This window comes from Rhincodon typus, chromosome 33 (genome assembly GCF_021869965.1).
Source record: "Rhincodon typus isolate 14 chromosome 33, sRhiTyp1.1, whole genome shotgun sequence".
Lineage (NCBI taxonomy): Eukaryota > Metazoa > Chordata > Chondrichthyes > Orectolobiformes > Rhincodontidae > Rhincodon > Rhincodon typus.
The window spans coordinates 30432066-30456070 of NC_063364.1; the positions used below are offsets into that span (position 1 = coordinate 30432066).

The window sequence follows — 24005 nt, forward strand, 5'->3', positions numbered from 1 at the left end:
TATTTAAGATGCTCATATTTAAGATGCTCATATTTAAGATGCTCATACTTCAAATATGCTACCATGCATAATCTTACCTCTATCAAAAGTATAGAAAGCTCTGCAACTTTAAATGATTTTGAATTGTTTGTATCATCTACAGGTTTTCAAGCCAGATGATAAGAATGCAATGGAGGTGCAGGGTGATGTTGATGCTCTGTTGGAACGTCAGAAAAGGGATGCCCAGTCTTCCACGATTCCAAAGACCCTTTCCTCCAGGTGGGTACATAACAAAGAGGCAATGTGATGAGCTGCTAGGTGTGATTTTTGTTTTTCAGTCCAGGAATAGGATTTTCAAATTATAGTCTTGAAATTTAAATTCTATTGAGCACTATTTTCTGAATGATTGCGTTCAAACTTTCGTGCAAAATTTTAAGAGTCTGTCATACTCTTTTACATGTTTGTGTGAAGTAGTGCTTTGACTGAAATCTTAATTTAGTTAGACTGGGGAATGATTTTGATTATTTCATCATATGAATCTCCAGATTGAGGGAAACCGTTTTAAGTAGCCCTCTCTTATTTCTTACTCAACTCTGAAATCATGATCACTTCCAAATGTTCCTGTCCCAATCACCCCTTATGCTGGGGAGCATTCTCTGTCGTGTCCTCTTGCTGCCAGAAATCCCACTCATATATAATGGGCACATACCAAATCCTACTGGCTTCAGGCTCGAGCCTGCTTTGGAACACAGAAGTGAAGATGGGCCTTAACTTCCAGTTACACGCAATGGTCATTTCCTGTTTGCATCCTTGTCTGCACACGATGTTCGTGCCTTTAATAATGCAGGCTTTACTGTGTGTTTACTGTTCGAACTTTGTTTTGTTTAGCAATTTGAGAGTTAACTTTTTTCTACTGCAGGAGATATAATGGAAGTGGGAAGGAGTTGATAGCTTTACCTTTCTAGTGTGAACTAAATTTTGCTTACTTTATATAGTACACTCCATGTGTATTCCAGTGATTAACCGTAAACACTTGTTGCTTTACCTCAACCATTCCTATGTGTTTTTCAAACTGAAAAACAGCTTCCTGATGCAATAGAAATGTCCATGATTTGATACCTTTTTTATTGAAATAGCTGATCTCTATTGGAGCAGCACTATGATTTTCGTAGTGTCACTGCCACTCAAACTCCTTGTTGCATTTAGTAAAGATCAAATCATGTTTATGTGTAAATGCCTGAGCAACTTGATCAAACAGCAATTTTTATCGGGTCATGTGAAGAATACTCACTGTTTGGCTTTGAGATACAGAAATAGAGTTGAATGGAATCCACATCTCCAGTAATATTGTCACACTTAATTAAGGCTGCCTCTAGTTTGAAAGTGCATGTAAATCTTGCATGAATGAATAATAAAACCAAGGAATTTTTTTATGATGTCTCTTTCTGATCACAGTAGTGGTATTAAATCTGTTGAAACATTTTCTTTTCACAGGCATAAAATGGATCCTGAGTTTGCAGATATGATTACTGTGCCTGAGCACTGCAAAGCTGAGGGAGTTGATGAGGACAGTGTTTATAGTCTATTTGTTTCTTACATTGAAATCTACAACAACTATCTTTATGACCTTCTTGAAGAAATACCGCAAGATCCAATCAAACCAAAGTAGGTTGCATTAAAATTCTTGCATTTCCTATTGTGATGGTGTGCCACTTCAGTGCCTGCCTGCGTGCATACTAAATCTGTCATATTTTGCCTGTTGTCTTTTTAAATCTATCTCCTCTCACCTTAAAAATGTACCCCGTTGTCTTGAAATCCCCCATCCTAGGAAAAAGACAGTTACCATTAATTCTCATTATCTTATAAACTTCTATCACTTCTCAACCTCCTATGCTCCAGTGAAGAAATTTCCAGCCGCCTTTTATTATTCAAACTTTCCATACCCAGCAACACCCTGGTAAATCTCTTCTGAACCCTTTCCAGCTTGATAATATCCTTTTTATAACTGGGCGACCAGAACTGGACATAGTATTCCAGAACAGGCCTCACTAATGTCAGTTACAACCGCAACATCACTTCCCAACTCCTATACTCAAAGGTGTGAGCAATGAAGGCAAGTGTGCCAAATGCCTTTTTAACCACCCTGTCTATATGTGGTGCAAACTTCAAAGAATTATATACCAGCACCCCTAGGTCCGTCTGTTTTACCCAAGGCCCTACCATTAGTTGTATCACCTCTACCCCTGTTTGTTGTACCAGCTGCAATATCTCTCATTTATCCGGATTGAACTCCATCTGCCATTTTTCAGTCGATTGATCCATTTGATCAAGATCCCTCTTTAATCTTAAAGACATGAGGCAAATTTTCACAGAATGGTTTGCGTGTGGAATGAACTTCTTGAGGACGTGGTGGATGCGGGCACAATTACAGTGTTTAAAAGACATTTGGATAAGTACGCGGACAGGAAATGTTTGAGGGATATGGGCCAGGAGCAGGCAGGTGGGACCAGTTTAGTTTGGGATTATGTTTGGCATGGACTGGTTGGATCGAAGGGTCTGTTTCTGTGCTGTATGACTCTATGGTTCTATGTATTTAATAAAATTGTGTGACATGCTACCAGATCAAAATAGCAATGGAGGAGTGACTGGAAGCTAGCTATTTCTCCAAAGAAAGATAAGGAAAAGTGTTTCGTCCTAGGTTGTTAGACCTGCTGTAGCACAAGATTTCTGTAGTGCTGCCAACAGAAATGAGCTGCAATCTGCTTGCCCTGCAGGATGCAAACATTGCCAAGAGAGTCAAAAAATCGTGGAAGATGAGGCTTTTTTCCTAATTTGATGCTGAAAAATAAACATTAAAATCAGTAACTTGGAATTGTTGTCTCAAATTTGGAATGGTCCACATATTTATTCATTTAACTTCAAAATGTGTGCAATTGGACAGACTTTGCTGTGACCTTGTGGAGTGCGTGTACATAGAAGCTGAGAAGTATCAGTATGTTGAAATTTCTGTCATATGCTCTCAATTTAACTGTTAGCTCAATTTTAAAATGTTTTATCTGGACTTTTGATCTATAGTTTGAACCCTGATATCCTGCACATCCGAGTCTGGTCCCTCTGCCTGAGTCACGCCATGATTATTAACCAGCTGACCGATTTTAGTTTTCAGAGTGTCAGTTTAAGGGCGGTGTGCAGAATACAGAGGCAGGAGACCAAGAATCACTGAAAACTTCCTTCTGGGCATTTAAATGTGTTATGTGGAGTGCTTTTTCTGTCTGGTGCTAAGAGACTACTTTCAGCTACTGGTCAGGATTTTGCCTCAAAGGATGCTGACAACCACATAGAATATTCCAGCCAGTGCCTGCATTACGCAAATTATGTCCTTTAAGCACTTTAACTGTCTCTACTCTGCTTGCAAGCAGATAGTCACCAACCATGCCACCTCCATCCCCAGCTGCAACCATCCACTACTAAAATGGCCCACAGGTGCTTTAACACAAGTTTGTGCCAGGATATTGCAACAAAATTGCCTCTAATTGTGCCACTGCAGCTGTTGTCTTTTTAAAAAATATTGGTTCGATGTATTGCTTTCAAACAATTTGAAGATCATAATGTGATTTTGATCCCATTTTAACGTCGTGTTAAACCGCCTGATTGGATTAAATTGCTCATAATGTACAGTATCTTTACAGAACTTTTATTTATTTTGTTCTGTTTGAAGCAAAATAAACTGCATTTTCCTGTTACGGTTTTGGTATTTGTATTGTGATTGTATACAAGACATTCAGCTAGGGTTTAGATATTTAGCTATGGTTTCTAACCTTACTATGAAGGACAGTTGCATTAACGTGTTGTTGCAAATTTCATGTGTGCTTTGACTTGAATGTCGACCTTTCTTAAAATATGTTTTAACTTCCTCTGTGCAAAATGGAAGTGTGAGATGAGCATGTTTGTATGGGGATAATGGTTGGGAGAATTATGATATGGTCTGTTAGGAATTGCAAAATAAGGCAAACTAATACCAGGTGCGCATCAAGCCCGCCTTGAAATTGTTTCATAAGTTTTGCATTCTTGTAGGTGTTCCTATAAGGTACATTTTTTAAATGTCATTGGGCTATGGGTATAGAATCATAGAATCCCTACAGTGCATAAAGAGGCTATTTGGCCCATGAAGTCCACACCAACCCTCTGAAAAGCATCTGGCCCAGTAACTTAATATTTGCCATGGCTAAATCCACCTAAACTGCACATCCCTGGAGACTATGGGACAATCCAGCATGGCCAATCTACCTAACCTGCACATCTTTGAACTGTGGGAAGAAACCAGAGCACCCGGAGGAAACCCACACAGACACTGGGAGAGTGTGTAAACTCCACACAGTCACTCAAAACCAGAATCAAACCCAGGTCCTTGCGCTGTGAGGTAGCAGTGCTAGCCACTGAGCCAACATACTGCCCCAGGCGTTTTGCAATGTTCTGTCGAGTTTGACAGGGTTTTTGTTTTACCTTCAAGACCACTTGAACTTTCAGCAAAAGAAGATTTCTAATAATAGTAACAAACTTTTTTCAGGTGTTAGGTGAATCAACCTTTAAATCTCTGTGTTAATTCTCTACCTCATCAAAACTCCATGGATGCTTGTGTTTAATACTGTCATTTTTCACAGGTGCCTTAGACCTAAAATTAGCTTTCTGTTTGTGCTGTTAGCTGATGAGGGGTAACATTCAGACTGGTAAATTAGTTGCAACAATCTGCACAAGGAAGTTTGTAAATTCACTCATGGCTCCTGCTCCTGATTGCGATCTAGAGTGATATTCCAAGATGTAAGTTTGGATTTTGGGCATTGATAGTGCACTGCTCATCAGCAGTACCAGAGAGGTTACTGATGGGTTATAATTTATATATTGACTAAAGCCGGAGTCCTAATGTCCATGTTAGTAACCTACGATAAGTCTGCTTCAAAAAATTAATGGTCCTACTGAAGTTTTGAAGTAATTAAGTATACCCATCTCTTTAGATCTTAATTGTATTTAAAAATATTGAATTACTTTGAATTAACTTGCGCTGTTTGTGTTGTGATTTTTTTTTTAACAGATTCCTTTTTGGAGAAAGCTAAATATTTCCCACTCTTTAACCTCACCCAAAAAAAACTTTTACATTATTGTGCATGCAAGACAGTGAATAGAGAAGATGGGGTGATTGTTTGCATACATTGAAAACGTTCTCGGTCACTTGCTTCTCCCACCACCACCACAACCAAATTGGCTACTTTGTAAATTCGTTATGTCTGGGATCTATGTGTACTCAATCAGTATTGGGACCTGCCTTTTTAAAATTGCTATTATTGTTTTAGGCAGTGCAGATATCTGTACATTATAAAAATAGTTTTGAACATCCTGTGTACCAACCATTCAACTGCCATTTAAATTCAATACCCAACTTTTCCAAGATGAATTGTAATCTCCCAAAACCTCTTTTTTTTTTTTTTTTTTTTTTTTTTTTATTGTCTAACGTAATAAATTTAATGTAAGGTCTGAAAATTGAGCAGGTTTCAGTATGTGTTCACTCATCTTTTTCAGGTGCCACATAACTGAACAGTGTTTTTTTGACACAGCTTAATGGTATGTTTTTGTAATAATGTGCCATGTTTCTTTATTAGGTGGAACAGTAACAGCACTCCTGTGCGGAACGTTGAGTTTATGTACGTCTCTAATGTACAAGCTGCCAGTGGTAATCTGAGTAATTGGTAGACTAGTTGGCTAAAATTTACCTGGTCGATGTTTTGTTCTGGCTAATATTGCCCTTCCCTGGCTAACAGACCAGTATTGTCAATCTATCCCATGGCTTATTAGTTATGGTGACCAGTAGTGGCCCCAAGCATGTATAAAGTCTCTCACTGCTTGTGCTTAGCCTGTAGCACGGAACAACACAATGCCAGCACAACAAATGCTTGACTTTTTTAACTTGCTTTGTTGCAAAAATATGCTTTCCAGTGATAAGCATTCGTTTTTGATTTATATGTTTAGTAAATACATCTGATAGCCAATACAGGTGTGTGTTTGTGAGCTCTCTTTCCCTCCTATTTTGATAATGCATTTCACTTTTTAAGTAGATATTTGTATCATTTCGGTGGAATTTTGTAGTTGACAAATACTCAGCTTGCGTTCTTTCTAAGGGGTAGAAGAGCTCCTCTCCATCATTTGTATGTCAGTAGTATTTCTATCAACTCTACAGGTGTTCTCTTGAGGGCTGGGCAGAGCTTCTATTTTAGGTAGCTCATTTCACAACCACGCATACCCTGAAATGCTTCACAGCCAACAAAGTATCTTTTTTTGAAGTGCTAAGTAGGGACAGAACTTGGGTAGTTCAGTCCTTTTTATTTACATTATTACTATAAAGCTTGTGTTTACAGCGCAGCTTTCGTGGCCTCAGGATCTCTCAAAAGCATCAACAGCTACTTCAGTAAGAGTAATTGCTTGTAAGGTAGGGGAGTGTAGTAGTTCATTTACTCACACTAAGACCTCTCAAATAGATAATGCAGATAATCTGTTTCTGGTTATAGGATCAATATTGGTCAAGGTACAAGGAGAGAAACATTTAAAATTATCCTTACTTAAACATAGAACAATACAGCGCAAGAACAGGCCTTTTGGCCAATCATGTCTGTGCTGACCATATGCTATTATAAACTAATTCCATCTACCTGCATGTGGTCCATGTCCCTCTATTCCCTGCCTGTTCATGTCCGTCTAAATGCCTCTCAAATGTTGCTATTGTATCTGCTTCCACCACCTCCCCTAGTAGTGCATTCCAGGCATCTATGACCCTCTTGAGTAAAAATAACTGCACACATCGCCTTGAAACTTCCCCATCTCACTTTAAATCTGTCCCCCTCGTATTTGACATTTCCACTGTGGGAAAAAGACTCTGACTATGCACTGTATTCCTTGCCTCTCATAATCTTACATACTTCTATCAGGTCACACACCACCCCCCCCCCCCCTTCTGATGCTCTAGTGAAAATATTCCAAGTTTCTTCAACCTCTTCATATTGCTAATACACTCCAATTCCAGCACCATCCAGGTAACCCTCTTTTACACCCTCTCCAAAGCCTCCACATTCTTTACTGTGGCAACGGGAACTGTGCACAATACTCCAAATGTAGCCCAGCTAAAGTTTTATACAGCAGCAGCATGAAGAAAAGTTTAGGATATGTTAAGATTTTGGAAAAATCTAGACTGGTTTCTTGAGCTGTTAATTTTTTTTGCTGTTCTATGCTGGTACATCATAAAGTAAATTTCACACACATTGGTAATATGTTTGAACATGTAAATTCTCTAATTCTTTTTAAACACTTTTTACACACTTGCAATATACTACATTTTAAAATCAAGCATTACAGGAGAATTAGTTGCTAGGTGGACAGAGGGTACCCTATATTGTTCTACTTGCCTTAAATTGTTTTAACTCAATTCAAATTGTTTTCAAAATATATTGAATGACAGACAGTCTCTGCCCCATTTGGAAACAAGGTAGTGAATTTGAAAGAGATGACGAGAGAAAATCTCAATCTCCCCTCCCTCTACCCCATCCCAAAACCAGCCCAGCTCGTCCCCGCCTCCCTAACCTGTCCTTCCTCCCACCTCAAGCCCCACCCCCATCTCCTACCTACTAACCTCATCCCACCCCCTTGACCTGTCCATCCTCCCTGGACTGACCTATCTCCTCCCTAGCTCCCCACCTACACTCCCCTTTACTGGCTCCAACCCGGCCTCTTTGACCTGTCTGTCTCCTCTCCACCTATCTTCTCCTCCTATCCATCTTCTATCCGCCTGTCCCCCTCTCCCTATTTATTTCAGAAACCCCTTCCCCTCCCCCATTTCTGAAGAAGGGTCTAGGCCGAAACGTCAGCCTTCCTGCTCCTCTGATGTTGCTTGGCCTGCTGTGTTCATCGAGCTCTACACCTTGTTATCTAGTGAATTTGAAATACAACTTTAAAAAATTGTAATAACTCTTGGTGAGTTTTATATGGATGATTTCTACAGATTTTTGCAATTCAGCTTCACTGCTTAAGATGACTCCTGGTTTTGTTTTTCATAAACCAGGATCACTTTTCTACATTAAACACACACCTGGTGCTGTTATGAAATCTGCTCAAACTCATTATCCTGCATGCAGTTGCAATAATCTAAAATTGATATGGCAATCCCACTTGAAGCTGGCTTCCTTGGACCAATTTAGAAATTTTCTATGCAATTTATAGGCAATAAAATTTCACTTGCTTGATAGTTGCATGAATTGAATCTTAACATTCAGCAAAGGTAAACTATGATTAATGTTTGTTCGATTTTGAGCTGACAGTGGTCAGGTAGGTAAAACAAGAAATGAATCCATTCTAAAGGGATACGTTAATGTAAAAGTCTGCGCTGTCCTGTAAGGAGAGAGATAACCTGTAGGTAAATTTTACATTCAGTTCAAATGCTTTCTCAGTTTGCTATCCGTTTGTTATTCACGTCAGTGAAACTAAGGTTTTAGATTGCTCAGTCTCCATTGCTGCACAAATATAAAATGCATATGCAATTAAGTTTTATACTAAAATTTTGACTAGAATTTATGTTGGTGTCCTAACTTTTAATAATGAGCTCCTTAGATTTATTTTGACATTGTGCATAGATTTCTGGTATGTTGAGTATGTTATCATTGTCTGGACTTTTCCTTTTAATATCACTTTGAGATTTAAGCAGCCAATGTTTGCTTACAGACCTCCACAATCCAAAATTCTTCGAGAAGATTCTAATCATAACATGTATGTGGCTGGTTGCATGGAGGTAGAAGTGAAGTCTACGGAAGAAGCTTTTGAAGTATTTTGGAAAGGTGAGAATTGCACTTTCATTGTCGTCATTTTCCATCTTGATATTCAGATTGCTGTTTGTATCTTCCATGAGGTTAGAGTGAAATAGCACTGCATCCAAATGTATTTCAGCGTAGTCTAAGACAGTTTAGATTCAAAAATATGACTGTGACATTTTGATTTCTACTTAAACTGGATAAAACCGTTGTTAGAGATTGGGTAAAGATGGTTCATCTTCAAAATATTACATGCAAATATTAACTATTTGGCATTTGTGAGAATATTCGGAGGCTCAACCTGTGTACAGTACGTTTTGGTACATTGGTATTTGAAAGCAATGTAAGGCACCTAGGATTGAAAAGAACCAGGCTGTTGATTTGTAGACATTAATTATGTGTTTCTAATTGTGATTGCTATATGGAAATCTAGTTACTCATTCTCCTTATCTGCCTTGCTGTCTGTAAACCAGGTTCTGGGTATGCTTTCTCTTTGCAGGCCAGAAGAAACGACGTATAGCTAACACTACATTAAATCGAGAATCGAGCCGTTCGCATAGTGTTTTCATTATCAAGTTGGCTCAGGCTCCATTAGATGCTGATGGTGACAATGTCCTTCAGGTAAATGGGACCGTGGAAAATGTTTAATTTATTGCCTTTTATTTGCCATTTATGGAGAATCTGGGATGGCAACATTTCAAATGACTGGAACATTGGATAGCATTGCCCTATAGGTGTATATCATTTATGTCTAGCTCCATTAAAGTCATACCGAAAATTTTATTCAATGTACTGTATATTTGTTTTCTTTTTTTGTCTTTTTAATTCTTCTTTGACTCTCTCTAATATCTTTTTTTTTCTCTCCCACCCTTGACTCCCTACCTTGTTTGTTGAGCCTTCTACTATCTTTGACCTTGCTGTATGAAACCTTTCCACTAAAAATCCTGTACCTCTTCTTCCAGTTAAGTGTATATTTCTATTTGGTGTGAGTATAAGTTGAAGTCACTTGCGTTTTTCCTTTTCCTTTTGTCTTAGGCTAAGGATCAGACAATAGTGAGCCAACTATCCTTGGTGGACTTGGCGGGAAGTGAGAGAACTAACAGGACAAAAGCTGAAGGCAGCAGGTTGCGAGAGACAGGTAAGGAATTTCACAAAACAAAATATTGCTTGTTAATTTTTTTTGTGGTCCAAACGTTTTTGGCTTGGCAACTTTTGGTTTGTGTCTGTGTTACATAACTGTAGTTTTTAACATTGTTGATATTAGTTTTAATTTTATTTTATGTATGGACTGGAAGGCATCATTGCCCAAAGCAGATGCTGGGTAAGGAACTCTGAATATGTTGTAAGGTTGGGCAATTCTTTTTTTGTTGTAACCCAAGTGGTACAAATGTCCACAGTGAGCAAGGATGTTCATGCAGCCGCATAGTGAGAATTTAAGATCGGTTGAGACAAGGTTTTTTTTTTTAAATTTGCTGGCATTTTTGGATGCCAAAGGACTATAAAAGTCCAAATTCCTAAATATGGACATCCTTTCGAAGCTGTGCTGTTCTTGGGCAATTTTCTTATGGTTTTGAGCTAATTTGCATCCCGAACGAAATGTTCTTTTAAAGATAGGTATTGAAGTATAACTTGCTTTACCATCTACTGTATAAAGATTTCCATCTTGCTATAAAACTAATCTTCGCACAGTTTTAAGCATAAATTAACTTTTCCTTTTAATTTTTAAACTGGCTACTCATTTGTGAATTTTGAGAATTTGTCCAAACATGCCACAGGTCTGTTTGACTCCTAACTTTGAGAAATAATCTCATTTTACTTTTCTCAAAGTTTAATTCCTGGCCTATATTCTCTGTTCGTGTGTATTTGTATACTTTCATGATATGCATTTGGATGATTTTATTATTTCTCCATGTGTCCGAAGTTGCAGCGTACAATTATTAGATCGAGTCGATCTGTAATTGCTCCTTGGTAAATTATTCTGAGATTAAAAGTTCAGAATGCTGTTAGTGTCTGTGTAAAACTTGGAGAATCTTGATTTTGTAGCCTCTGGCTCATCCCTCTAATTCTTGTGGTTGGGTTTTCACCAGAAATGGCAATATTTGGTAAAAAAATCTTAACAGTAATGAGCACACATACTGTTTTGTGCACTAGAATCAATTAAAATAAAGTAACTTCTCAATGTTCTCTTATGCAGGGAACATTAATCAGTCATTGATGACATTAAGAACATGTATTGAAGTACTAAGAGAAAACCAAATGTATGGAACAAATAAGGTAATATTCTCTGTTTGAATTTCATTAGTGACTTGGATGTAAGCAATCAAGAATGCTCTTGCGGTATTACACAATGAGATGCGCAATGCTTTGAGACTCCAACTTCAGAGCATAATTTTTACTGTTTTTCTGTTTTTGCACAGGTTATTCGTAAAGGATATCAATAAACAATTTCAGTGTAAGGTGTTATGTGGTAGCTATATTTTTCTTTACAGATGGTTCCATACAGAGATTCAAAGCTCACTCATCTTTTTAAAAATTACTTTGATGGTGAGGGGAAAGTTCGGATGATTGTGTGTGTCAATCCCAAAGCTGATGACTATGAAGAAACCTTGGTGAGTGCTGCAGAAAGAACGTGGGAGATTGTCACATCAATCAGCATGTCTGAACATCATTAGTCTTTGGGCAATGCTGAAAGTGGTAGATTGACATATATGTTGAATATCTGTCCCTTGAGGCTAGATGTAACACATCTGGGTTACATCCAGCTTCTTGACACTTCTTTTGTTGTTTTAATGAGGAGGTTGTATGTCTAAAGCATGCTTTTAGGTTTGTAAAGAGCTTTTGTTTCTTGATTTCTTAAAGTTGGCATCTTTTTCAGTCAAGATCATGGCTTTTTGAATTCACACATGGACATTCTAATTTGAATGTTTTTACATTGTAGCTGGTTATGAGATTTGCTGAAATGACTCAAGAAGTGGAAGTGGCTAGACCTGTAGATAAACCGATCTGTGGTCTCACTCCAGGCCGTCGATACAGGAATCAAGCTTTCAAAGAAGAATTGACAAGGAAGCTAGAACTACGAGGAGGCCCCATATACGGAGGTATTGTACTGTGTAAAGAAAAAAAAAAATTGCTATCGTGATTGATTTCTTTTTAAAATGGGCACCATCCTGTTTTGAAATGAATTCCCAAAATTTCAAATGGAGTCTTTGTGCGGTGTCCTCCTTTCTAGGTGACTCAAATCGAGCCTCGCTCTCCTCATTCAAAATCCATCAAGTTGGTCATGTATGCAACTTTGATGCTTTGATTTGATTTGAACAGATGAAACCCAGAAGTCAATATGCTCTCATCAAACTCCTAGAAACAGAATCTGTTTTAGTGATGTTGATTTGAGGGATAATTGTTAGCTCAACACTATGGATAACTTTCCTCCTCTTTGTAGTAATCTTATGGGATGTTTGTGTATTTTACGTTCACCAGAGAAGGTAGACAGGGCCTTGATTCAATGCCTTATTTTCAAAGGGTGGCATCTCCAGCAGTGCAGCACATCCTCCGAACTGTGGTGGCGTTTTGCTCAAATCACTAAAGTAGGACTTGGGGATACTCATGGTTTGCTGACTGTTACCAGCTGAGTCATGGTTAAGAAGTCAAAACTTGTATATCGTACACAATTTGAGGAATGTTATTTCCATTTTAAAATTAGTAACATTTTCATCAAGTACTTTATCTCAGCAATAGATCTTTTTGCTTGATCAGAATTTTATCTTTGCCACGTAATTTTTTTTTTTGAGATTAAAAATCTGGCCTGGCCTTGTTTATTGCTTGCATGTTGATTTAGTATATTCTATTTGCTTACTAAACTCCAGAATACAAAAATTTGTTTAACAAACTGAAGGAAAACTATTTTACCTTTTTTGATATAAATTTTCTTCAAAAATATTTTAAAATTTGCTTTCTAATGTATTGTTAGTTTTTTATGCAATAGGGAAGGAAGAACACCCTTTCAAATGTTAAAACTTCAACAAAGACCAATCAATGAGGAGTCAAAGGGATTTTAGGGCAGTAATGTTTGCTTTACAATCCCAATTGAGTTCCTGTTCTCTTTCTTGCATGCCTGCAATTTCAGAAGATCCGTCTGTTGCAGAAGCTCTGCTGCAAAGTTTTGCATCTTTACCTTCAGTTGAGATAACTGATGCCAATGACGAACAAACTTTACCACGCTTAATAGAATGTTTGGAACAAAGGTATAAAATACGGCAAATGGCAGCTGAGGAGATGAAGAAAACTGGTATGTGATGGGCAAAGTAAAAATTTCCTATTTAGTTGAATAGTGTAATTTCTTAACACTCCTTCAATTTTGACTTTAGAGCAAAATAAGTTTCTATCATTTTCTCAATGTTGCTCAGTAAACGCTATCAGAGGGATGCTTCACGATTGGGACAATAAGTTCACAGCAAAGGAGAATTACATACAGGATCAGCAAGAAAAACTGCTTGAAAAGGACCGGTTTATAAATGGACAGAAAGCAGAGACTGAGCGACTGGAGAAGAAAGTTAAAACCTTGGAGTACAAGGTAATTTTTTTTTTTTTTGCTTTTTTTTTCTTTTCTCTGGATACCAGGGTGTGAGGAAGTATGTGCATGTGATTTGCAGCTATGAATATTTGTATGTTATACTTTTAGTTGATCATCAGATTCTCAACAATTCAGAGCATGCTATTCGACGTACCTTTTTAGCTGACTTGTGACCACTCCCTTTCCAGTGCATCTTTTCTTTTGTTTCACTTAGTAGCCATCTCTGTGAGTTGCACAACGACTTTTATCTACAATCAGAATTAAAATTGTTGCTATTCTGAACAATTAGTACTCTAGAAACTAATTTTATCCCAGTGGTGTTGAATCTTTGCAGTGGTGGGTGTGAACAGGAGAATGAAAAAGATCATGGTGCCTGTTCTAGGAGCACCTTTTCATGGACAAAGGGCAGCTTTGTTTTCTCACTAACCAATGGGAGAAAATATTGCCAAATCCTACTGTTATTATTCTATAGCCGAAGCTAATTTTATGTTTCTGTCCCTAAGATTGAGATATTGCAAAAAACAGCAAATATTTATGAAGAGGACAAGCGGGCCTTGCAACATGAGCTGGAGGAGAGAGACCAAAAGCTGCATCGAGAGCTATCAGATAAACGGCGCTTGGAGCAGAGAATGCAAGGAGTGATGACAGATACAAAGATGAAATGGGAGAAAGAATGCGTGAGTAATTTGGGTTCTGAATTCTGTGATCTGCATGGGGTTACAGCTTAATACTTCCAGCTTTGTGTTCAATAAAGCTCTTTTTAATATTAATGGTCAAACTATATTGTAAATAGTCACTGATTGTTTACAAAATATTCCTTTTGTTGTAACAATATGCAAGATGTATACTGTTCCGGGAGTCTTCACACTGAGTTGGCATGTTTTCAAACACAGCTGTTACACTTAATTCACACTTTGCATGAGTTGTTTTTAATTTCTGAACATCTGTATTTTCATTTTAAGGTTATTGAGATTCTTTTCCTGAATCTTCAAGGGCATGTCTTTTGCAGCGTGTCGTTATTTTCATCTGCTTCCATAGTTTGGTAATGTGAAGCCTCCAAACTCACTTGCATAAAATGACATTCTAACTCACCATCAATTTGTGTATTCTGCCATAGGTGGACACAGTCTTTTTATCTCACCTAAGCTGTACGATTCTTTTCATTTTCCAATAGCTTCATGCAATTTTCAAGTCATTCAACAATTTGTATGGTGCTCTTCCTCCTTTTTTGTTTCTCTCTATAAGTCCATTTTCTCTTAAAGTCCCCACCCAGGCTTTCTGCCTTCCTAGTTATATTTAACAAATTTCTTTGTTTATTCACTCTCCTTAGCATTTCATCATCTACATGTTCCATAAACAAACCCTTTCCTTTGGTCTCTAAATGCACATTTCAAAAACTATTTAGCAAATTAGTTCTACATTGCTCCTTTTGATCCCATTATTAAGTATACCTTTTGCCTTCTTTGACTTCCCCAAATTCATCATCTTGTACATGTCCAAGCTGAATTTCATTTGCCAATTTTCTGCCCATCTGATCAGTCCAACTCCTCTTCAATTGCACATGGTTCTAATTGCCAAGTGGCTGTGCTCTCAGCCTTTTGTCTCAATTGCAGATTTCCTACAAGTCATCTATCTCGCCAGTTTGCTCCAATGTCTTTCAGCACTTGAGTTTAATTGATCAAATGCTTCTAGAAAATCTACAAAAATATATAATTCCTGTCTAAACTCCAGACTCTGTTCACCCTTCTCTTATTCCTTTTCCTACCATGAACCCAGACTTGTCATTTCAGAAGTAGTCCTGCACCTTCCTACCCATTATCTTTGAAGGTTATGTTGAAAGTTAGAACAATGAGTACGTGATTAGACTAATTGTACGGTAGTCAGAACAACATTCCTTGCTTTCCTTGGGTGATCATCACAGTTTACTGAAATGTTGACTTTCCTGCTCCTCGGATGCTGTCTGACCTGCTCTGCGCTTCCAGCTCCACATCTATTGACTCTGGCTTCCAGCATCTGCAGTCCTTACTGTCTCCAAGTCCTCAGGTGTTCTCCTGATAAGTAAATTTCTTTGTATGGCTTAGTAATCATTTGAAGTTCAGTTCAAGCCCATGTTTTCAATCAACTCTGTAGGTATTCCATCGATTTCCAGGAACATTGTAGTTTTTAATCTCCTTGCTGCTTTTATCTCACTGTCTAGAATTTCCAGCCCAATTAAATCTGATGTCAACATTACTCTCTCTCCTACTAGTTCATTTTAGATTTCTCATTTAGTTTTTGAATATGGTCCTGACAATTTTTGTTTTATTTTGTTGGGGTTTATTAATCAAATACCTGCCTTGCTGTTTGTTTTGTGGTTTTTAGTTCATTATATTGAATGGCAATAATTTCCTTTGCCTTGGCAGATATGGATCTACCCTTCTTAATTCATCTAATGCTTCAAGTTTATCACTGCTCTTTTAACTGTTGTTTTCATGGTGCATAAACCATATTTGTTTTCACAAATTCTGTTCTTTAAGATTTTGGCCTTGCTCATTTCTTTTTCCAAGACCATATATCCACTTCTGCATCATCTCTTTCTGCAATCATGCTGCTCTAATCTCCCATATCAAACATGCAGCTCTTCCCACTCTCCTGTTTTAATCTAGTTTTTAAACTTTATTATCGAATGACCACCCCGTCGGGATGTTTGCTTGTTAAATTGCTTGGTCTTGGAAAGGAAGGGGTACTTGACGTCTAACAAATAACATTGCCAGTGTGCGGTGAGGGGAGCAGCTTCCCTTGGTTATTATGGTGAGAGAAGTGTGGGCCTGCTGTAGTCTGGGGGAATGTAGATGAACACGTGAACTAGTGTTGCAACTGACGGAAGCATTGGCCAAGATGTCATGTGGTTTATGTGACTACAGGTGACTGACGAGTGCAGGATTTTGCATCTGTGTATCCTTTCTTAGAGGGGGGAGTGGAGATGAGAAAGTATTTTGCATAAAGACTGTTATGTTCTAACCAGGTGGTATTGGTATCATAGTAACCCAGCACTACCTGTCACAATAGTTAAATTGTTAGCAAAGAAAACAATGGCAAGCCACCACTGAAAATTAGCCAAGACAATGGCAACAGGTGACATCAGCTCAAATAAGCACCAGTTGTGTGGACAGGATCCCTTGTGAAAGGGTAGTTGAGGGTTTAGCTTGCTAAGGAAGGAAATGAGGACTCGAGCTGCCATCCAGGAAAATCTATATATGCGTTTGTGCAAGGTTGGTAAAAGAATGGGAATGTAGAATTAACACATTTGCATAGGCAGGAAAAGCTAGAGAAACTAAAGCAAGTAATAGAAAAGCAGAAATTAGACATCCTAAGATTTTGTAACATACTGTGGACAGCAGGTGACAACTTTACAAGAAACAGTGAGATCAATATTCAGGAGAAGAAGTGGAAGAGGGAGTAACAACAATGGCAGGCAAGGAAGCTCCAGAATGTGAATCAGGGAAATGTGATGTAGATAGACTGTTAACGCAACTAAGGGGATGACCAGTTGATGGTACAATATTCTAACTAACTTGCATATAAGTGTCTTTTGCTAAATTATCTTAGTCTGATTTTTAGTCACCAATTTGACAGGAGTTGGCTTCAAGCATATAGGCTTGCAAAATTTGAAATGGAGCAATCCACTGAAGTAAAGTTAAAAAGAGTTTTGTGGTTTGCATGGGGACAGCCCATGAGTTGACTTGCCTCTCTGAAATATTCCTGTAACTATAAAATTAGTATGCAAGTCCACTAAATTCTTCAAAGTCATTGCAAAGGAAAATTAATCTTTTTCTCCCTTTCCCTTCTCTTTCTCTGCAACCTTATCCAAACTTTTTGATGGAATACAAATCAACCTGCAGGAACGTCGTGTTCAAGCTAAGCAGCTCGAGATGCAAAATAAGCTTTGGGTGAAAGATGAAAAACTTAAACAACTCAAAGCAATTGTTGCAGAGGCAAGGACAGAAAGGCCTGAGAAACTGGAGAGAACACCAAAGGAAAATGACAAGAAAGTACATGTACGATCGGCATCTCCACCTTCAGTTCCTGTATGTACAGTAAGATGTTTAATTTATTTGGCACAACACTAAATCTTTGTATATATTTAATTTTTAGTATAATATTTGGTGTTAGTCAATTTGAAAAAGATAGCATTACATAATGCTTTTTAATGGGATGTATTTTCGGCATCCTTCATCAAGTTACTGCTTTGTCTTGTTAATTAAGTTCCTATACATAACTCTGCATGCCATGAGTTAATTTTAACATGGTACATTTGGTAAAATATTATGTTGCTGTAGTAGAGTTATAGTGATATTTGTATTGTGACTTTGTTGTTTCATGAGGTTAGATGAGGATTGGCAATGCCATCTAGCAGTGGGCCTTTTTGTACATTGCTACACTATTCCATAATTACAAATTATTTTTCATTTTACAAACTTGATCCGATGACTAACTATGACATGCCTGTTCAGATTAAGTGTATACAGGGCATGTGTTTAGCACCTCGAAAGTCAGTTCTGAAATTTTAAAACCTATTATTTTTCACTTTTAAAGTTTGTTAAATGTGTTCAGGAAAGTTTCCTCAAGTGGTAGATAGAGGATCCTAATCAGGAAGGGGAGAAACTCGACCTGCCGTTGGGGAAATAGGGCAGGACAAGTGACTGAGGTGACTGTGGGAGAGCACTTTGAGACCAGTGACCATAGTTCTACTGATTTTAAAATGGTTATGGAGAGGGACAAAACTGGGCCACAGGTTCAAGTTCTAAATTGGGGCAAGGTGAATTTTGTTGGAATTAGACAGGAACTTGCAGCCGTCAATTGGAGTAGTTTGTTTGTAGGCAAAGGGACCTCCGGCAAGTGGGAGGCCTTTAAAAGTGTGATAGCCACAGTTCAAGGTCTATATGTTCCTGTGAAGGTGAAGGGCAAGGTTGGCAGGAGTAGGGAACCCTGGATGACAAGAGATATTGAGGTTTTGACCCAAAAAAAGGAGGCATGGCTAAGGTACAGGCAGCTGGGATCAAGGGAATCCCTGAAGGTATGTAGGGGATACAGGAGTTTACTGAAGAAGGAAATCAGGAGGACGAGAAGGGGGCCCAAGATGGCTTTGGCTGAGAAGATTAAGGTGAATCCAAAGGGATTTTTTTTTTTTTTTTTTTTTTAAAAAGTATATTAAAGGAAAAAGAATAACTAGAGAGAGAATAGGACCCCTCAAGGACCAAAGTGGACATGTATGTGTGGAACCACAGGTGATTGACAAGGTCCTCAATAAATATGTCTCCTCTGTGTTTACCATGGAGAAAGACATGAAGACTTGGCAACTTGGGGAAGTTAGTGGCAATATCTTGGGGACAGTCCATATCACAGTAGAGGAGGTGTTGAAAGTATTAGAATTTGTGAAGGTGGATAAATCTCCTGGTGCTGTCCAGATATATCCAAGAACCCTGCAAGAGGCAGAGAAGAAATTGCGGGGTCCCTGGCTGATATTTGCATCATCATTAGCCACGGGAGAGGTCCCGCAAGACTGGAGGGCAACAAATCTTGTGTCCTTATTCAAGAAGGCCTGCAAAGAAAATTATAGACCAGTAAGCCTAACATCTGTGGTAGGTAAGTGACTTGAGAGGATTCTGAGGGATAAGATATACATGCATTTGGAAAGACAGGGTTTGATTAGGAGTAGTCAGCATGGCTTCATGTGTGGGAGATCATGCTGTCAAATTTGTTAGAGTTCTTTGATGAAGTGACCAGGAAGATTGATTGAGGGCAGGGCAGTAAATGTAGTCTATATTGATTTCAGTAAGGCCTTTGATAAGGTTCCACATGGTGAGCTGCTCTGGAAGGTTAGACCACATGGAATCTGGGGAGATTTGGCAAATTGGATACATAGTTGGCTTGATGGTCGGAAGCAGAGAGTAATAGTGGAAGGACGCTTGTCGGACTGGAGGCCTGTGACTAGTAGTGTGCCTCAGGGGTTCGTGCTGGGCCCATTGCTGTTTGTTATTTATATTGCTGATTTGAATGAGAATGTACAAGGCATGATTAGTAAGTTTGCAGATGACACTAAAATAGGTGGTATTGTGGACAGTGAGGAAGGTTATCGGAAATTGCAGCAGGATCTTAATCAGCTGGAAGTAGGCCGAGAAATGGCAAAAGGAGTTTAGTATAGATAAGTGTGAGGTGTTGCATTTTGGAAAGTCAAATCAAGGTAGGGGTTCTATGGTGAATGTAGGGCCTTGAGTGTAGTGGAACAGGGGGACTTTGGAGTTCAGGTGCATGGTTTTCTGAAAGTGGCGTCACAGGTATACAGGACAGTGAAGAAGGCTTTTGGCACACGGGCCTTCATCAGTCAGGGTATTGAGTATAGAAGTTGGGAAGTTATGTTGTAGTTGTACAGGACGTTGGTGAGGCTGCACTTGGAGTATTGTGTTCAGTTTTGGTCACCTTGCTATAGGAAGGATGTTATTAAACTGGAAAGAGTGCAGAAGAAATTTACAAGGATGCTGCTAGGATTTAAGGGACTGAGTTACAGGGAGAGGTTGGACAAGCTAGGACGTTTTTCTTTAGATTGTAGGAGACTAAGGGGGGAGTCTTTATAGAAGTGTATAAGATCATGAGAGACATGGATAGGGTGAATGCAGTTAGGCTTTTTTCCAGGTTTGGGGAATTGAGGACTAGAGGGCATCAGTTTAAGGTAAGAGGGGAAAGAATAAATGAGAACCTGAGGACCAACTCTTTTACACAGAAGGTGGTATGCATATGGAATGAGCTGCCAGCGGAAGTGTTTGAGGTGGGTACATTAACAACATTTAAAAGACATTTGGACCAATACATGGATAGGAAAGGTTTAGAATGATATGGGCCAAGTGTAGGGAAATGGGGTTAGTGTGGATGGATATTTTGGTCAGTTTGGACTGAATCTTGGGAGACAGGCCCTGTAGGACTCTATGGCTATAAGTGATTTTGTGTTGCCCCATTGTGAACTGAGGGTGTGTTTTATTTCCCAATATATTTAAATCTGCCTTTCTTTATACAATTTATCGAACCATTTTGCTTTCACGAAGACCCAAATGGCTGCAAGCATTTTTTTTTAATTTAGTGGAAATACAACTAATTAGAGCTGTCTTTCACATATCTTCAATGTTGCATTAACTCTATACCTGAGGGAAATGTGTATTGCTGGAGAGATTTAGTATAGGGTACACTACATAGTAAGTATTTGCATTTTATGTTGACATAGAGGGTTTGTCCAGATTATTTTTGAATGAGAAGTGGATGTGTCAATTAGCTGCTCCTTTCATGATCTATCTGATACATTTGCACCCCATTACTTGTTTGATTGTTCGTAGTAGATTATAGGGAAGGGAAAAGTGGTCAGGAACACACAATTTGAATTAGTTATTTCTTGGATTTGTTTCACATTTTAGCATTGCATTAATATAAAGTGATTATCAGTTTTTGTACGTTTCACTTTGTAATGGCAGAGACATTTTCTGACTCGATGGATAAATGCTTGTGTCCTATTTACTAGTAAATGTTCTGTATTAAGGACATTCACTGCAATGTTTTATTGCCTTTTAATAATTATTAGTTATCTTCCAGAACTTTATATGGAGTGAAATTTTGAATGAATCAAAATTCAAGTTTAATGTTGCAATAATTACTGCCCTGTGTCTATTCCACAGCTCCTTGTTAGTAATCCTGGTAGCTATGTTTATATATATCTTTGCAGCATTCAACCTTGATTCTGCCTGAGGTCTCTAGGGGCGCATGAATTCTTTAGGACGCTTGTGCTCTTTTTTAACACAGAAAATGTCATTCGAGAAAAGTTGCGCATAAAAGCTAGGAAGGTAAACTGGTAAGGTAAACTGTGCGGTTTTAGAAAAATATATCGCTACTTTTTGATATCAGCACATAAAGAAAAATGCAAGTGGACCATTTCCATATTCATTTGCACATTTTCTAACCTGGATCGTATCTGCAAAGTCGGTTTGTTTGACAAAGCATATCTGGCCTCTAAGTGGTGAAGAGAAACTTCAATGGCTGCTGAAAAGTGGTGCTCTCTGGTTAAGGCTAGGGTTTGGCAATGATATTTTCAACAGTCAAATAGCCTGACACCTTCAGCGTCACACAAATAATGGTACTGTGAGGTACCAGACAATTGCTGATACTGTTCTAGCCATATCCAGGCAAGTTTTCGTACTTTTCTAATAGATGAATCAGAGCTGGAGAACAAAATAGAACTTTAATTATTGATAACTATTACATATTGGGAAAAAGAGCTGATCATTGTATATATTTTTAAGTGCATGTTTTTCTAATTTTTTGTCCTATTTCTATAGTTTCCTGGTAACAGTTTAGCATCCCTACCCATTAACCAGAACTGCCCAGTATCTAGGCCACAGCTGCATAGGCGCTCTAACTCCTGCAGCACCATCTCTGTGGCCTCCTGCATCTCCGAATGGGAGCAGAAAACTCCAGAATGGAACAGAAATGGTAGTGCACTGCCCAAGAATAAACGTAGACTGCCAGAGACTCCACAAGTTAGGCACTCCAATTTCCAAGAGAGAAGTCAGGGAGTGAACAAGCTGGGCAGCAGCAAAGTCAACGGCTGTAGAAGAGAATGCGGAGTAGACCAGGATGGATCCCAGCGGGTTAGTGAGCACTAAAGATTGTAAAAGGAAAAATTGTACAATTAAGGCACAAAAAAGCACTGCACGCAGCTCATACATCCTCTAAGTGTCACACTTATTTCTCATCACATTGTCAGTACTCCTATTGTCTACAAGAAGTATATCAGACACTTCCATGGGAGACCTACATAACAAATCGTGTATGTGTGTGTATTCTCCATTATAAACCCCGTTGTCCACTAAATGGAAAGAATAATTATACCCTCCTAGAGTAGAGATGTTGTGGTGCTCCAACTGGTAGAAGGATATCTTTACAACATGGCAAGGTTACAAACTTCCATTCTAAATATGACAGGAATTTGTAGTTGAAAAAGGTGAACGAGTAATGTGTGAAACTGTAAGATTTTTAATGTATTAAATGGATATAGATGTGTATCTTTCCCATCTTGTACAGAAAGGGAATTGGTTTAAAAACTTGTATAAATAATGGGTAGAACTTGCTGAAAGCAGACCGTGATTTGTTAAATTGCTTTGAATGTTAGATTTTCCTTCTCCACTCCCATGGAAGTGTAATAAGTTACTGATAACTGAGCTATTGCAGTAATAGTGTGAAAATTGGTGCCTGTAATGTGTGATGTTTACAATAAGTGTGCACTTTACACAAGTCTTTGCTTATTTGCTGGCTCTTTACTGAGATACATAATAAGAGCCTTGGTTTAACGTAAAATACTTTGTGGACATTGAAAGGAATATCTCATTGGCACAAGGGAGCCAACGTCATTATTAGCCAGTATCATCCACAGAATGTTTATATTCTATTGCAATGTCTAACTGTGCTGCTTATTGTTCGTTGCTCTTTGGTGTCTTGTTATGCTCGCCAATCGAGATTTTTTTTAAAAATTCATTCATAGGCCGTGTCCATTACTTGTTAGGGCAGCATTAAACGCCCATCTCCACTTTGCCTTGTGGAGATAGTGTTGAGCTGCTGGCTTTGAACCAGTGCTGTCCATTAGAAAGTATTTCACAGGGTTTTTTTGTGTCCTTAGATTCTCAACCTTTGTATAGATAACTGATACATATGTTGGGTCGTCCACTTTACACCATCTTGTGATTTATATAATGTTGACTGGTTAAGCCTAACTCACTATACTGAATCAAAAGACAGTCTTTTGAATATAATTGGGGTATTTTTGCAACTGCAGAAGATAGCTTTTGTTAGTTGTATTATTATTTCTAACATTTGATCATATGCAGGAAAAAAATTTGTTAGAACTGTGTGGAAAGCCAAATTATTGCAGATGCTGGAAATCTGAATCAAATATTGCCAGAGAAACTTAGCAGGTGTGGCAGCATCATTGAAGAGGGAAACAGAATGATTCGAGTCCCATATGATGATTCTTCAGATCTGAAGAAGAGTCATACTGGACTCAACAGTTACACTCTCAGCTCTGGGTTGGTTAGCCTAGTTGATTGGACAGCTGGTTTGCAATGCAGTGACACCAATAGCGTGGGTTTAGTTCTCACACCAGCCCTGCCTTCTAAACGTTGCCCCTAGCCTGTGATGTGGTGACCCTCAGTTAAATTCACTAACAGTCTGTCTAACAGGAGAGCAGCCCTGTGCCCTTCGGGACTATGGTGACTTTATTATAGCAGAGACTGAAACCTTGCAAACTTTAATGTTGCTTTAAGCTGGTTGTTAGAACTCACATGAAAAATCCTGCTAAATAACCTCACTGTGTAATCTGATTGGGAGTGCCTGGCATTCTGATACTGGAGACGGCATTTGCCTCTTAGCTCTTCATTGTGCACTTGTGATAATCGAACAACCTTGTTATTTTAGAGATAGTAGGAACTGCAGATGCTGGAAAATCTGAGATAACAAGGTGTAGAGCTGGATGAACACAACAGGCCAAGCAGCATCATAGGAGCAGGAAGGCTGACGTTTCGGGCCTAGATCCTTCATCA

General features: G+C 38.5%; 1 protein-coding gene across 3 annotated transcripts in view; it reads left to right on the forward strand.

Annotated features, from left to right (window-relative positions):
* Window positions 1–24005, forward strand: part of kif23 (kinesin family member 23) — a 92158-nt gene that overhangs the window by 53384 nt on the left and 14769 nt on the right. Inside the window, exons 6-19 of one of the 3 annotated variants that reach the window (XM_048615928.1) lie at window positions 143–258; window positions 1474–1644; window positions 5634–5675; window positions 8737–8849; window positions 9322–9443; window positions 9858–9960; window positions 11017–11096; window positions 11312–11431; window positions 11761–11920; window positions 12946–13107; window positions 13226–13392; window positions 13896–14069; window positions 17274–17459; window positions 21750–22061. In XM_048615928.1, the coding sequence (XP_048471885.1) occupies window positions 143–258; window positions 1474–1644; window positions 5634–5675; window positions 8737–8849; window positions 9322–9443; window positions 9858–9960; window positions 11017–11096; window positions 11312–11431; window positions 11761–11920; window positions 12946–13107; window positions 13226–13392; window positions 13896–14069; window positions 17274–17459; window positions 21750–22061 (2028 nt within the window). The remainder of the gene's footprint in view (window positions 1–142; window positions 259–1473; window positions 1645–5633; window positions 5676–8736; window positions 8850–9321; window positions 9444–9857; window positions 9961–11016; window positions 11097–11311; window positions 11432–11760; window positions 11921–12945; window positions 13108–13225; window positions 13393–13895; window positions 14070–17273; window positions 17460–21749; window positions 22062–24005) is intronic. The other 2 variants (XM_048615929.1, XM_048615931.1) reach the window with 2 other exon arrangements.